The following is a 16,601-nucleotide window of genomic DNA, read 5'->3' as shown; positions in this document are numbered from 1 at the left end:
TCATTGCATGTGCCCAATGAATGAAGTAGTTTTTCATGATACTAAAATAAACAATCTGAAGAATGTGCCATTCGTGTCATTTCCCCACATACACTTTAGTTTTTAAACATTCCTTAATGTATTCTACTAATCAGCAGCATTTATGGCAGCTTTGTGTACAGTTGTTACCAGGGAAACCGATATATATCTGCTGCTCCAAAAGCGCCCCCTACTGGCAGAGGGTAAAGGTGTAAGAGCCCTGTCTTTGTCTCATACCTTGTCAGCTGCAGACAGTCTTGTCCAGGGTTTGTCAGCTCTCCTGTCATAGTCCTGGGCTTTGGCCACCTCCACGTAGTCACTGAAGCGGATCAGAATCTTTCTTTCTCTTAGTTCATCTACTGTTGGCCTCTGGTTGAGCTGTGAAAAAAAAAAAAAAAAATGTTGTTAATAGGCCAGCATAAAAAAATGAATATAAAAATAATTGTCCATGTTGCATTTTCTCCAGGGACTGAAATCACTATTGACCAATGAAATTAATATACACTGGAAAAGTATGCCAAAAAAGGATATGACTACAATAATTGTTATTGTTGTTGTTGTTCTATTGTTTTATTATTATTTTTGTTTTTAGCATCATTATTAACAAAAAAATAACAACACCGTGTAATTATAGCAAACTGAAAAATGTGGTAAAAAATATAGCAATAATAATAAAAAAATTATATTCATTTTACTCTATATGTCACGCCTCTAATTTGAGGTAAATTGATGATTTTGGAAAAAAAATAAAAACAATTATTCCTACACCTGTCGTAGACTCAAGTGTTTTATATCATTCGAATCCTTGGCTCAAACCAAACAAAAAGTAAGTCTTTGATTTCATTTCCATCATGAGAATTTAGCAAAAATAATTTAGCAAAAAAGTCCTAGGTTTTTTGCCCAATCAGAACCAAACCTCAAGTCTCAGAAACCAAGCTGAAGTTCCATTGTTGGTCGGAACAGCACACAAAAAGTTCAAAGTGAGTGGAGCCACTTTTATTAAAACGGCTATTACACTTGAATTGAATGAGCTATTTTCACCAAGCTCAGAACAAATATGAATGAACTCAATCTTTGGACAAATGACAAAAATTGGAGAAGAAAAAAACTTTAAAATGAGCACCTATTACACAAGATAACAGAGGCCGATCAGAACGAAACTCTGTTTTCCCGTTTGACACATGGCCCTAGAGGTTTGTAAGAAATTTGAACTATCATGTTTTACATCTAGTATATCCCACAATTTTGTACAAACTTGGTGGTTTTTATGACAACCATGTCCCAAGGTTCAATCATCATCAACTAATAATAATATCAACAATTATGTGTCATTTTGTCTGTAGTTAATTGGACACAGGAAAAAAAAAATCAACATGGCTTGAAAATATAATACAGGTGCTGGTCATATAATTAGAATATCATCAAAAAGTTGATTAATTTCACTAATTCCATTCAAAAGGTGAAACTTGTATATTATATTCATTCATTACAAACAGACTGATATATTTCAAATGTTTATTTTAATTTTGATGATTATAACTGACAACTGTGGAAAATCCCAAATTCAGTATCTCAGAAAATGTTTATATTGTGAAAAGGTTCAATATTGAAGACACCTGGTGCCACACTCTAATCAGTTAATTAACTCAAAACACCTTTAAATGGCCTTTAAATGGTCTCTCGGTCTAGTTCTGCAGGCTACACAATCATGGGGAAGACTTCTGACTTGACAATTGTCCAAAAGACGACCATTGACACCTTGCATAAGGAGGACAAGACACAAAAAGGTCATTGCAAAAGAGGCTGGCTGTTCACAGAGCTCTGTGTCCAAGCACATTAATAGAGAGGCGAAGGGAAGGAAAAGATGTGGTAGAAAAAAAGTGTACAAGCAATAGGGATAACCGCACCCTGGAGAGGATTGTGAAACAAAACCCATTCAAAAATGTGGGGGAGATTCACAAAGAGTGGACTGCAGCTGGATTCAGTGCTTCAAGAACCACTATGCACAGACGTATGCCAGACATGGGTTTCAGCTCTCGCATTCCTTGTGTCAAGCCACTCTTGAACAACAGACAGCGTCAGAAGTGTCTCGCTTCAAAAAAGACTGGACTGCTGCTGAGTGGTCCAAAGTTATGTTCTCTGATGAAAGTAAATTTTACATTTCCTTTGGAAATCAGGGTCCCAGAGTCTGGAGGAAGAGAGGAGAGGCAAACAATCCACGTTGCTTGAGGTCCAGTGTAAAGTTTCCACAGTCAGTGATGGTTTGCATTGCCATGTCATCTGCTGGTGTTGGTCCACTGTGTTTTCTGAGGTCCAAGGTCAACGCAGACGTATACCATGAAGTTTAAGAGCACTTCATGCTGCCTGCTGCTGACCATCTTTATGGAGATGCAGATTTCGTTTCCCAACAGGACTTGGCACCTGCACACAGTGCTAAAGCTACCAGTGCCTGGTTTAAGGACCATGGTATCCCTGTTCTTAATTGGCCAGCAAACTTGCCTGACCTTAACCCCATAGAAAATCTATGGGGTATTGTGAGGAAGAAGATGCGATATGCCAGACCCAACAATGAAGAAGAGCTGAAGGCTACTATCAGAGCAACCTGGGCTCTCATAACACCTGAACATTGCCACAGACTGATCGACTCCATGCCACGCCGCATTGCTGCAGTAATTCAGGCAAAAGGAGCCTCAACTAAGTATTGAGTGCTGTACATGCTCATACTTTTTATGTTCATACTTTTCAGTTGGTCAAGATCCTTATTAATATTCAAATTTCTGAGAACTGAATTTTGGATTTTCATTAGTTGTCAGTTCTAATCATTAAAATTAAAAGAAATAAACATTTGAAATATATCAGTCTGTTTCACTTTTTGAATGGAATTAGTGAAATAAATCAACTTCTTGATGACATTCTAATTATATGACCAGCACCTGTAATGATAATAATAATTGAATGCATTCAGATTCACTCAAGATCCATGTTTTACTTTATACAACATATTATTTTGCAATTTTAAGATAAAATAAACTGGTCAAATAATAAAGTCATGCTAGATAAATGGTAATGGTAAGTGTCTTATATCGTGACCGTGCAGAAGAAACAATAAGCGGCGCACAGGATGGATACATCATCTAGGTCGTCCTCAGACGAGCCTTCCATCGTTGCCTCCAGTCATCCCGATTCTCCATGCATCTGGCCAGTTCATTGGTGCTCTGGGCTCCTGCATCCCTCTTGAGTATGTCCACGTAAGTTAGCGTGGGACGTCCTCTTGACCGATGGCCATGTGTTGGTTCCCATAGCACCAGCTTGCTGGCTGGCAGCTCTCGATGCCTTCGGCAATGTCCTGCAAGTCTCATTCTCCTCACAGCAATCTTATTGCTCACTCTTGGTACTCCCTCATACAGGGTTTTGTTGGTTACATGCTCACTCTTGCTGATGTTAAGCACTGCACGCAGCATCCTGGTGTAGCATCGGTCCAGGGACTTCTCTAAGGTTGGATTCAGGGTCCAGCATTCACTGCCATAGAGGAGAACGGACTCAGTCCGTACAGTCGCGTAGAAGAAGCTGAGCTTGATTTGGCGGGAAAGGTTGGAGTTCCATACACTATTCATGCCGTTCAGGGCCCTCCATGCAAGTGCCTTCCTCACTTTTAGATCTTGCTCAGTTGAGTTGACCCATGCGCCCAGGTATTTGAAGTCCTCAACTTCTTTCAGCACAGTGTCTCCTGCTGTTATCAGAGGTTGATATTCTGGTGGAACGTTGTAGGTCATGACCTCAGTTTTATTTGCATTTATCCTAAGGCCAACCTTGTTGCACTCTAGCTCTACCCTGTGTAGTAGTTCCTGTGCTTGTTCCATGTTGTCGGAGAGCAGACTGATGTCATCTGCATAGTCAGGGTCTGTCAAGACTACTGCCGGGTGTCGGCTTGACTTCCTTGGTGTCAGCGTGAAGCCAAGTTCCTGCTCTCGCCCACTGATTGCCTTCTTGAGCGCATAATCAAGGACTATGATAAAGAGGAAGGGGCTAGTGTGTCCCCTTGCATAACTCCAGCCAGGATGTCAAACTCCTTGCTGTTGCCATCTGGGGTCACCACCCTGGCCCTTGTTCCTGAGTACATGGACTCTATTGCCCGGAGTAGGTTCGGAGGAATTCTGTATGCCTTCAGGATCTTCACCATCGTACCTCGGTGAATCGAATCAAATGCCTTTTTGAAGTCTATGAAACATAGGACTGCAGTCAGGTTGTCCTTCCTCACCTCCTCTATCAATCTTCTGAGTGCCAAGATCTGGGCTGTAGCAGTTCGCCCTTCTCGAAAGCCGTTCTGATTTACTCTCAGGTGAGAGTCGATTGCTTGCCGGACCCTGTTCAGAATCATGCGGTTGTAGATTTTCGCAATACTACAGGTCAGGCTGATGCCTCGGTAGTTGTCCGGCTTCGAGAGGTCTCCGGATTTGGGCACAGGCACGACGTTTGATAGAGACCACATATCAGGCAGCCGATTGTGCAGCAGAGCAAGGTTGCAGAACTCTAGAATGATGTGATCAAAGTCACAGTTCTTCAGCACCTCTGGGGGTATGCCATCCGGACCAGCACTTTTTCCCACTCTTACTGTGGCTTTTGCCCTGACGAGCTCACAGAGTGTGAAGGGACCATCGTTGATGTTCAGGTTTGGGAGGTCTGATGGTATTTCCTCTTCCTCAGCTGCGTCTGTTGTTTCCCCCAGCAGCCTTTTGAAGTGGCTTGACCAGGTCATCACCCTCTCCTCTGGGCTGTGTCCCTTCACCTGTCCCTCCTTTGTCCTCTTCCGCCCCGTCATTTCATTGATGACCCTTCAGGCCTCCCCATACTGCTGTTCCCCTTGCGCCGCCTGCACCCTCCGCACTCTTTCCATCAGTTCTTCCCCTTTGATGGCATCATAGGTTCTGAAAAGAAACTGTATGGCTTCGTTCAGCTTGCTGTGCCTCTCCACAGTTGGTTCCCGCTCGAAGTTGAGGTGGGCTTCCTCCACCATCCCACGTGCTGCTATGACCTCTGGATGTTTTGATCGCAGGGAGGTTCTGACTTTCTCCATCTTAGGCACGCACAGTCTAGTCGCCTCCTTGTTTACTGTGACGAATCTCCTGTATTCGTCGCTTGCCTCCGCTCCCCTGTCCAGCTGCTGGAATCGTCTCCTCACCTCCTCTGTGTATCTGGTTAGAAGGCCAGGGTCACTTGAGAAAGCTTTCCAGTTATACCGTATTTTGGGACTTGGTTTGGGAACCCTGAGGCTCAGGCGAACTCTCATTGAGACCACGTGGTGGTCTGAGCCCACAGAACTAAAAGTGCTGTATGGCTCAGCATTCATAATGGAGTTCCTCCACTTCTTCCTCACTAGGATGTAATCTAGCTGCCGTAGCGTTCCTGAGGCTCGGTCCCGGAAGGTCCACCTCTTTCCTATTCTCTTCCGGAAGATGGTATTTGCCGCCAGTAACTCGTGCTCTGTGAGGAAGGCAGTGAGGTAAGTGCCATTGCGGTTGGTAGAGTCGTGGTAGGGGAAGGGTACGTCCTCTGGTCCAAGTCTCGCATTGAAGTCCCCAAGAATTGCCAGGACCGCTCTTACAAGGTCCTCAAAGAACTTCTCCACCTCGTCAGATGGCGCCACGTTGGTGGGTGAGTACACGACTATGACTGTTGTTACTGGGTTACCCGAGAACTCTGCACACATGATCCTGTCGGTGTGGTGGTAAACCCGACGTAGAGCCTTACGTGCCCGTGGGCCCAGCATTAACCCTACACCGCCTGTTGCGGCTTGAGCATCGTTCCTCCATGCTGATGTGGAAATAAACGTGCATCTCTCCACTCTGCGGTACAGTATTAGGTCATCAGGTCATCACTCTCCTATGTTCTTGGACCCCCAGGATCTCCACTCCCCGTTCCTCTGCACAATGTGCAAGTTCTTTCAACCTCGCTTCTTCTCTCACTGTGCATGCGTTGAAGGTTCCCATAACAACTGGTTTCCGACAGCGCATGATTGCATTGGATGGGGTGATGTAGTCCGACAGGACCCTCCCCGGGACAATCCCAGGGTTTAAGGTCCCGTATAGTATAGGATTTGGGAAGTCTATGTGCTCCATGGTTGGCTTTACTATGCTGATAGTGGACTGTGGGGCGCAACTCCTCACAGTCCCGAATTTATTTCAGAGTGACCTTCTCTTAGACAGGTTTCCATCCAAGGCTATGAGCCCCATCTGCCCATGCTATTTGACCCCTAGCTGGGGGCAGTGGTTGGCAGATGCCAGGGCGTATCCACACGCCGGTGGGCCTGCACGTCGTTCCTCTGGGGCCCACTGCTGCTCCGAGATCCCCTGCAGATTAGCCTGGGGCCTCGCGGCACCGAGTATCCGTGTGTGGCCACGTGGAGGCACTGCAGGAGTCTTGGTGGTAGAGAGGCTGTGTACCGGCAGGAGGAGGCTTACGCACTCGGCTCCTCTTATTCACCTCCACTAGGGGGGCTAGCCGGTGGCAGTAGCTGAAAGCAGAGAGTAGCAGGCAGGAGCAACATGCAGCACACAACATGCAACATGCACTGACAACAAGTACTTCTACGCACTACTGCACTTGACGCATCACACACACCCTGTGCAAGCACACACACACAAAACTTTGTTTTGAGTTGTGAAACCCATTTAATTTGATTCAAGTAAATGGGTAATACTTGCAATCCTCAGGCAAACCATTATAGAGTTAGAACCGGTGAATGTGGTTTACAGGTGTCATGGACAGAAAATTATGTGTGCAAAATGAGTCGCACTAAAAACTGAATACTTTAAAGGTACAATATGTAAGATATTTGCAGTAAAATATCCCAAAAACACTAGGCTAGTGTTATATATTTTTTCCAGCTGATTATTAACAATATCTCTAATGTTTTCAACTACTTGTAAATCATGAGAGAATTTCCATTATAAACAGTGGCAAGGGGCAGTGCAGTCGCCTGTCAATGACGTTAGTGACCCTTTGTTACCGCCTTTACTGACGTAGAAACCACATGACAACAGTGTCGTGGACAAATGCGGAAGTAGCTTCGCAACAAACTTCAACTAGAAAGAGATGCCGATCTTGCTTGTGTTTTACTCGACAGGTGAGTTGTTTTGATTCTTATCTATATAGAAAACGTATGCTATTATTACGTATTATGGGTCATACACGCCAAATGCGGGGCATCACATCTCTATGCCTGTGTGAGGACGCGTCTGATCCATCGTCTGATCGCGTCTTTGCATAGACTTTGTATTTAATCTACTCGCGCAAATCGTTGAACTCGCATTAAATCCATGATTTATCTTTCTGTCTGATTGATGGCCGTCAGCGGTTGGATAGAAGACAACACATCCCATCATTCCACGCTCCTTCTTAGTGTCATCAAACCACGCAATTATTATTGTTTTGATAGTGTACCCTCTCCTGGCAGGTCCTACAACCTGTACCTTTAATGGTTGCGGACGAAACAACTCAACACGAGAGCCAACCCAAATGTAATGACATGGGAAATAAAATGTCATCATGTTTTAAAGAAGAGTGGCTTGGTTAAGTGGTGGAAATAGCGGATGATGAGCACAGAACGGTAACAAAACTCTTGAGTCATTTACCATCACACAGAGGTGTAGTAGTGTGCACACATGGGGATGTTTAAATAAATGTATAAGTTCACATGTTCACATTAAAAAATAAATAAATTTGCTTACAGATCTCAAGTCATTTCTGGCATGTCAGTAAAATCACCTCTTTTCTTCTCATCAAACTCTATTGTCCGAACACTTTAATGGAGGTTCTCTCAATCTGATGCAACTAATTCTGAACATTATTGGTCCACAAAATTGCTTTACCCCTCTGAAAACCAATGCATGTCCTTGACTGATGCATCTTTATTTAGCACCACAATGTTTTATAATGGTTTACGGCAAGTAGCAATAAATAAGCCGGAAAAATAAAGCATGCTGCAAGGGATTTGAACATGAGGTTCATGTGAGAGAGGCTGTTTACCTTTCTGTTCAATCTCTGTTTGATCTCTCTTCTTTCCTCCTGCTCCGTCTGATCATTCCTCTCTGAAAGAGACACTCAGAGAGGGTGATCTATGCGGTCGCAGGGTCATTCAACATACCTGCTTGAGCAATGCATCATATCTTACAGAAAGATTACTTTAATCTACTTTAAAAGTAGTCTGTAGAGATTCTGTGGACTACAAAGCAATGGAAGACCTCAAAAAGCATGTTGGCACATTTAAGTATTTTGTCTGACGTAAAGATTAAATTTTCACCTTAGCAAGCACCAAAAACCTTATTTACTATTTTAATTATTATTATTATTGTTATTTTTATTATTATTGATATGCATGCAAAAATTTGAAGATTAAATATCTGATTTAATTAAAGTGCTGATTAAATATATGATAAAAAAACGTTGTAGTTGGTATTTAAATTATATATATATATATATATATATATATATATATATATATATATATATATATTTAACAGATGTAGATGTTATTACAAAGAAGTTGCAACAGTGATATTATTACTGTGCAATATCAAAAACTATATTCATATTTACTTAATAATTTAATGTTTATTTAATGTATATTATTGATAGCCATATAAAATCTAAAAACATTACTTATATTTACCAAAAATATACATCAATACATTGAAGTAGCAGTTAGTACTGGTTAAATTATTAAGTGCTGATTAAAGATGATTAGCAATATGAAAACTTTTTTTAATATAAAAAAGACTTTTTAGTATTGTAATATTTTCATTTTTAATTATAAATAAAATATATTATTTTTACAAATATTTATAAAATATAAAAAATATATATTTGTACTAGGCCTATATATATATATATATATATATATATATATATATATATATATATATATATATATATATATATATATATATATTGTATTGCTATTATTATTACTGATATACATACAATACAACAATAATAATAAAATATGATTTATTTAACAAATACAATTATTACAATGAAGTTGCAAAAGTTTTATTATTACTCTGCAATACTATAAACAATATTCATTAATAACATTATGATAATTATTACTAAGAAACAACAATTTCTGAAACATACAGTACATTTATTATTTAGATTTATGTTGATAAATTTTTTTTTTCGCCTATTACTCACGTTTTAAAATATTTCTGCTCTCCAGCTCTTCAACGGCCGGCCGTTGACTGAGTCTCCTGTGGAGAAAGATGAGAATCAGGTTCTGAACCATACTGTCCCGCGCTGAAGCGGCTCACTGAGATCCAGAGCTGAGGAGGCAGATCCTGAGAGGACGCTCAAAGTCTCTCCGTCCTTTGTGCTCAAGCCTGGCAGCTATTACTCCTCATCTGGATGCAAAACACTGGGTTTTTGAGCACATTTCCTAAATAGGCACCAACTATTAAGATGCTGTTCTGATGAGACTCAACTGAGTGAGAAAGTGCAGTCGATGCATTTAACCGCGCGCGCGCGAGAGACCTCGTGCTCCTTGTTGTGGTTTGTATGTGGGCGGGCGAGCGCGCGCTCCATCTCCACTAGCCTTTGTAGTAGCGCACTAATTAATTTTTTTGTTGTTGTTTGAGAAATTAATATAATTTTCTAGAAAATGAAAAGTAGAAAGTATAGATCAAAGCAACTGGGTCAAATGCCGTCATCGTCTTAATATACTCCTAAATATTTAACTCACTTTTTAAAGGCAGAAATCATAAAGTGAGCTATATTCGATCACATTTCATAACTACGTAAACTTAGGGGTGTAACGTTCCTTTCCCTAATCTTACATTTTATCCTCTTTGTCTATTTAATATTTCAAATTATAAGCCAATCTTCCTGGAAGTGACATTTTTTTTTTTTTTTTTTGTTAAAGAATTGAATTGTATAAATTCGGTGATGTTTTTGAGCCATTTCTTAATTAATTGCTAAATTATTATCAGTTATAATTATTGCTTTGTCTCACTAGAACACTATTCAGTTTGATATAATATTAGTATTAATGTTAGTAATAATTTCAACAATATCAACAGGTTTGCTATACTCTTTTAAATAAATACCATATATATATATATATTTATTGTTTGTGGTGTCATTCTAGGAAATATTTATTTAGATTTTATATAAACATTAAATATATATATATAAGTTATATACATGTGTTTTAATGGCATATTGTCTCATAGAAATTACTGTGCGGCTGCTTTCAAACATTTATTCAAAATACTTTGCTATCCAAAGCTATATGTAGAGATCTGATTAATTATAAGGCATTTTACGGCATTATTTTGCATTCCAGCCGTTGCATCGCTGCTGTCACTCGTATAAGCTGAGTAAGACGGCGGGATTCCAGCAGATGTGGCAGTGTTAATATTTCATGAACTGAAATGGAGAACTACTCCCAAAACCCCTTTGGAAGCTGGTGGATATTATTGTCCTGTATCAGGGGTTGGCTAGCAACTGTAGCTTGCACGTGAATACAGAAACAGAGATCTACCCGAGCAATGCTGGAAGCTCATGCCATTGGTCTGCATTATGCACCAATCATTAATCAGACTCATTTAATTAACAGACAGATGGCAGTGCACTTTATCCCAATCTCTTTCCATCAATAAGAAGAAGCTGCAATGAGTACTATTGTAAACTACCACTGTATTTGGTATTCACTATGGCGTGCAGGTAGAGATGGAGGAGGGGAACATGCACTAGCGTCTATTATTCACCAGTCTGAGCTCTAAAAATGGCTCCAGCCGTGTCTTTCTTCAGTGGTGCATGGCAAGCCAAAGATAGGAAGGTCATGAGATGGCGCTGGAAAAGTGTCATTGTGTGTTAAGCTCAGACTTCAGCCTGTCCTGCAGGTGCATCGACCGTCACACTTCACCGCTGGCCTACTTCAAGTGTATGGTACACATTCACACTGACTATCACTGTCAGACCTGAACTTGAATTCATAACTGACCCTATTGTCTTAATACTGCACGTTTTCTGGCCTGAACTGTCCTGATCCTTCTCATTTTTATTGCATCCGTTCTACTTGATACTGTCAATACCAAAATGGCAAAAATGAAGTCTTGCACTGAAGGCTTTACAAGGAGTACTTGTGGAAACTCTAAAAGTGCAGCTGAATGTCATGTTTTCGTACAATTAATTGCATGTTACATGTAATTAAAGGTATTATAGTTTATACATTTATGTATATTAAATTGAAGTGCTTTTTGAATGATTTATGTAGGATTTAAGTACATCTTTAAATACGATTTCATAATTATGCCTATTGTCTTTAAAATATTAATTGTGTATGTATTTACTGTAAATCATTTATGTCAGTTCTAATACAACACGTCCCATGAAGCATTGCAAATGACATTAATCCAATTTAAAAACAATGGTGAAATATAAAACTATTAATTTAACAGTAGCATTTGTATCTATATATATATATATATATATATATATATATATATATGTGTGTGTGTGTGTGTGTGTATATATATATATATATATATATATATATATATATATATATATGTACACACACACACACACAAAAAATAATTTTGAGAGTGAAGGAAGACTCGATTATGTCTCTCTGTGACTGTAATTGGTGTAATTTTCATGCATCAGCATCACGAGTAATGTAGTTTTTCACCACAAATTCCACTATTTAACATTAATATATATTTTTTTTAAAGTTCAGTCACTTGTATCTGTCAATCAATTGAGATGGTTTCGACAATTGATTATCAACAGGTCTGACTTTGAAGGTTTATCAGTTACTGTTAAAATCAATTTCCCTGGAATATGACAGATCAATACAGATTTAACATCGATATACTTTATGAATTTTGTGTTATGTAAAATCATCAACCTTGTTTCTAGGGAAAACCAAGGCGGCACCTGGCTGGATTTTCAGCTTTGCTAAATTTAACCAGACTTCCCACTGTAAAATGTAGTAACTTATAAAGAGTATGACACACAAACATATGTGAACCCTATGATTCCAATTAGAAGTTCTAACAGGACCTTACTCTCTTGGGAAATATCTGCTAAGCATCAAACACATCCAGCTATGAACATGTGTTTGCAAAATCCTTAGAAGTACAACAGTTATTTTGGTTTATTAAGTGCAAATAATCATTGTTAAGCATCCAGAACTATTACAGATTTAAAAGTAATTTAGTGTAAATGTGCATCATATGTATGAATCTGTTGAATGTGTTGCTGTGCCTAAAGTTAATCTAATGTAAACACCTGCATCAGCACAGTGTCTGCTTTCTCCTCATATCTGAATCACATCTTTGCTACAAAACCAGTCATGGCTCTTATATTACATTACTTAGGATGGTCACTTACCATAATTTTTCATGACATTTTAGCACTGTGTGTGTCACTGCAGTCTTAACAAAGCTCTATTATAGCCTGAATTACCCTGGAAATAATCACTGTTTCTTCTGAACATCCACAAAGGTGATAAATACCACAGCTGATTACATAAGACTTATCCTGACAAGACCTATAATTGAGTGAGGCACGGCAGGCCTTCCTCAGCTGTTCTTCCCCTTACACCTAGTTGAAAGGATCAGACACTACATTGCTTCTATCAGAAGGATGAAGTAGTAGATGTCACAGTTAATGTTTGCTGAGAATCCAAAGCAAGCAAAACAAACCACAAAACAGCAAAGAAAAGTAAAACAAATAGCAAAACATATAACACAAAGAAAAAAAAAACATGACCAAGCAAAACAAAATACAACAAAGCTAATAAAAGAAAAAAGCAAAACACAAAACAGAAAAGAAAGCAAAACAAAATACAAAATGAATCAAAACACAAAGTTTAACAAACCACAAAACACAAATCTAAACATAACACAAAACAAAACCGAACCAAACAGCACACCAAAGCAAAACAATCCACAACACAAAAAGCAAAACAAAACAATGCAAAGCAAAACCAAAAAAACTGACAAAACGAATTGAAATAAAAAACATAACACAAAAACAATACAGCTAGGCAAAACAAACAAAACAAAACTCAAGCAAGACCAACAATAGCAAAGCAGAAAACAGCAAAAGCAAAGCATTAGTGTTGCAGTCTGTGGAAGCTTCTCCATCGCTTGAATCACTGCACCAAACATGAGCATCATGTACTGAACTGAACTTCTGAAGTCAAAGGCAGGTGATATAATCAAATATAATCAAATTGAAGCTGTAGTGGATTGATTCACTCAGATTAACTCCACTCATCAATCAACTGTAATCCCAGTTTCTGCTATGTACCTTACATCACATACTAACACTACCACTGCACAAAACCTGTTTTCATAATCTGTTTCACAAGTTCACTTGTTCATATAATCCTTAAGTGATATATTATATAGGTAAACAGATAATGTCCGTAACAAAGGAGATTGAGCATTAAGCATTAAGATTCCCTGTGTAATTAACAGATGAAAATTAGTAGCTAAATGAATAATAAAATTAAGGTTGACAGTGCATGCTGGTTATAACAGGTTTGTTCGTCAAAAAAAGTATTAAGCAGTCTTCAACACCCTAAAGATGACATCTTTATGCATTTCTGAAAACGTCCTGAAGAGGGCAGTGTAATATTTTATATAATTGCATGTACAGTACAGTGAACATATATTTATGACTCACTTGGCAAGCTTCATTTCAATCTGTTGACGGATCTCCTGTCTCTCCTGGTCGCTCCGTGTAGGAAAAATGTTCTTGTCCTCCAGCTCCTGTTTGCTGGGACGATTCCGAAGCTTCACAGCCAGCAGCTCCTTCCTCATCCTCCTTGGCAATGTGCCTGCACACGTTTGCCATATAATTCATAACTTACTGACAGAACAACCCAAAGAAATTCAGATTTCCAGACAAAAATGACCAAATGATTGATCTCTTTTGCTACTTTTATTATGCAACATGAGAAAACACAATGATACAATCATGGCAAAGATTCAAATTCTACCTGATCGCCTAAATCACAATGACATATTAGGTGTAAAAATGTTACAAGTAATAAAAGTTATGTGGTAAACCCACCAGAAATGACAGAGTCGTTCCAGCTGTCAACATCGTAGATAATTCCTGAAGCGTCAGTAAAGCAGTTGTCCTGTCGAACATTTTCCTTGTTTTCCTCTGCTTCCTTTCTGCTCTCACAATCTCCACTTGGCTCTCGCTCAATGCTAAAGAAAGAAAAATAAAAGAGACACATCTTAATGTGATACATTAGTAATAACGATAGAAAATGATTCTCAAACCTTTTATAAAAAGTATTTTTGTAATCGAGCAATAATAATAAGAGGGTAACATCCTCACCTGTCCTGTCTGAGCTTTGTTGCCAGTGCTCGGTGCAGTTCTTCTATAATACAGCTAGGGGTCAGTGGAGGGTGTATGCTACCTATATGTGGCGAGCCCACAGTATTAGTAAAGGGCCCTCTTAAAACCACAGGAGTAGGGCCGTCAGGGACTCTAGGAAGTTCTTTTTGCAGAAAAGAGTTTGACTGAGGCACTGATGCGATGATGACTTTACTTGGGTCTGTGGAAATAAAAAAAAATGCATTCGTATACTGAAATACTATCTTATAATTCATTATGTGAAAATAAACACACCTTCCTCCGTGCTTAACTGAGAAATGAGATTGCCATGACCTCTCGTAGGAGACTGTTCCTGCAGTTCATCTTCCTCATCTTCCTCTCTGTCGTCTTCATCTTCATCTTCCTCAACGTCTTTATTCTCATTTACAGAGGGACCCGCCTCTTCATCTTCCTCCTCTTCCTCATTTGAATTTGGCTCTTCCATCGTCTCATTGTCCTCTACAAAATCTACCACTGATAGAAAGCAAAAAAATCATAGTTTAAACCAGGGGTGCCCAACCCTGCTCCTGGCGATCGACTGTCCTGCAGAGTTTAGCTCCAATCCAGGTGTGATTGATTAGGGTAGGAGCCAAACTTTGCAGGACAGTTGATCGGCAGGAGGAGGGTTGGGCACCCCTGGTTTAAACTATTAGGAACAGAATTCAAAGATGTGGTTAATTGGTAATGTTTTTTAGTCAAGGATTATATTTGCAAAAAAAATATTGACCGTTTCCAGACAGGTTTCCCGAAAACTCCCCCTCTACTCTATTGGTGGGTCAAACAGTTAGGCCCGCCTCAAACTTCTGCTATTGGCTGAGCAAATAGCAGGACTCAAAAGTTTTGAATAGTTGTTTTTTATTATTATTGTGAAATATTATTACACTTTAAGACAATTGTTTTCTACATTGTTGCTGAAAATTCATCTCCGGCATAAAAAAAAAGCTTTTTTTAAATATATTCAAATGAATACATATTAAATGAATACAGCCTCGCTGAGAATAAGAAACTTAATACAAAACATAAAAAATTCTCTATTATTCCTAATTTTCGAATGGTAGTGTATGTATATATATATATATATATATATATATATATATATATATATATATATATATATATATATATATATATATATATATATATATATATATAAAATTATATATATAAAATGCTAAAGAGCCCTCACCAGTAGGGAATATGTCTTGCTCTGAGCTGAGGTACTCCATGCTACTGATGCTAAGAATGGGCCCCTGGGAGCCAGGTAGCCGGATCTCAGCATCGGAGATGCCCTGGATGTGAGAGCTGAGGTCTGGAGAGTGAAGTCCGCAGGCCAAGGCCACATCTGCACACAGAGGAACAGTGTTAACAAACACGTTATGCAACATATACATAAGCATGACCAGTTTCATTCACACTAGTCTCTTGGATTTACTACTTCTCGTGGAGATTTCACCACAACAAAACTGTGTAAAACTCTTGGACATATTTTAAAGATTCTATGCCACGAATTTTAAATACTTCACATGCTTTTGAAAATCCAGCGTTTAGTTGATCTTAATAAGCGGTCGTCATCACAGTTGTCTTTGTCTTTGTTTCCAGGCAGAACATTAAAGAATGCGACACACATCTCACGTAAATCTTGTATCTTTCAACCAATACGATGACGACTGAAAATGTTTCCACTTCTGTGTGCCATATGCATCAGATGTTTAGCCAACAGTGGGCGTGATGTCTGAAGCTGAGACTACCTTCACACAAGCTCCATCTGTGCCATCTTCCAGATGACATGATGTGGGTAGTTGTTTCTGATTTTGACTTTGAGACTTGGTCATTTGGGGATGATATTTGAGATCTCCATGGGGTGCTAGAAAATTAACAGCTATACATTTTGCTGATTGTAAACCTATGGCTCTTGACTTCTCCAAATTATCTCTCCAGTCAAGTGTTCTGTTCAAAACAGATGCAGACCTAAATTGAAAATTTTTGTATTGGAATTGCATATAAAATTGACATCTATTTGGATTCGTTTTAACATAAGCAAACTAAAAAGTGATGCATATTTATCTATCATATGTCAATATTTTTAATGTGTAGTTCCAACTTTACTTCGAGTTCAATGACAGATCATGAACAGCTGCCATGTTTTCCCAAAAGAACACAATGGAAAAGATACTTATACAATA

The 16,601-nt window shown here is 39.0% G+C and overlaps 1 protein-coding gene and 1 long non-coding RNA gene across 19 annotated transcripts in view; one reads left to right on the top strand and one right to left on the bottom strand.

The window, feature by feature from the left end:
• The window catches only part of LOC127944828 (phosphatase and actin regulator 3-like), a 58,028-nt gene that overhangs the window by 1,554 nt on the left and 39,873 nt on the right, over positions 1–16,601 (bottom strand). For 3 of the 4 annotated variants that reach the window (XM_052541134.1, XM_052541132.1, XM_052541135.1), the window contains exons 3-10: positions 15,605–15,760; positions 14,674–14,892; positions 14,380–14,599; positions 14,104–14,246; positions 13,714–13,867; positions 9,211–9,266; positions 8,044–8,105; positions 256–396 (exon numbers count right to left, since the gene is read on the bottom strand). In XM_052541134.1, coding sequence (XP_052397094.1) covers positions 256–396; positions 8,044–8,105; positions 9,211–9,266; positions 13,714–13,867; positions 14,104–14,246; positions 14,380–14,599; positions 14,674–14,892; positions 15,605–15,760 — 1,151 coding nt within the window. The remainder of the gene's footprint in view (positions 1–255; positions 397–8,043; positions 8,106–9,210; positions 9,267–13,713; positions 13,868–14,103; positions 14,247–14,379; positions 14,600–14,673; positions 14,893–15,604; positions 15,761–16,601) is intronic. The other variant, XM_052541133.1, reaches the window with a different exon arrangement.
• LOC127944829 (uncharacterized) overlaps positions 1–16,601 on the top strand; it is a 36,847-nt gene that overhangs the window by 12,673 nt on the left and 7,573 nt on the right. Inside the window, exon 13 of one of the 15 annotated variants that reach the window (XR_008150450.1) lies at positions 9,236–10,148. The exons of the other annotated variants lie outside the window; for them this stretch is intronic. This is a non-coding gene — a long non-coding RNA (uncharacterized LOC127944829). Of the gene's footprint in view, positions 1–9,235; positions 10,149–16,601 lie in introns of those variants that run through there. 15 annotated transcript variants of the gene reach the window in all.

Source organism: Carassius gibelio, chromosome A23, assembly GCF_023724105.1.
Source record: "Carassius gibelio isolate Cgi1373 ecotype wild population from Czech Republic chromosome A23, carGib1.2-hapl.c, whole genome shotgun sequence".
NCBI lineage: Eukaryota > Metazoa > Chordata > Actinopteri > Cypriniformes > Cyprinidae > Carassius > Carassius gibelio.
Note: the sequence above shows the minus strand (reverse complement) of the source record. Positions and strands in the feature narration are given on the sequence as shown.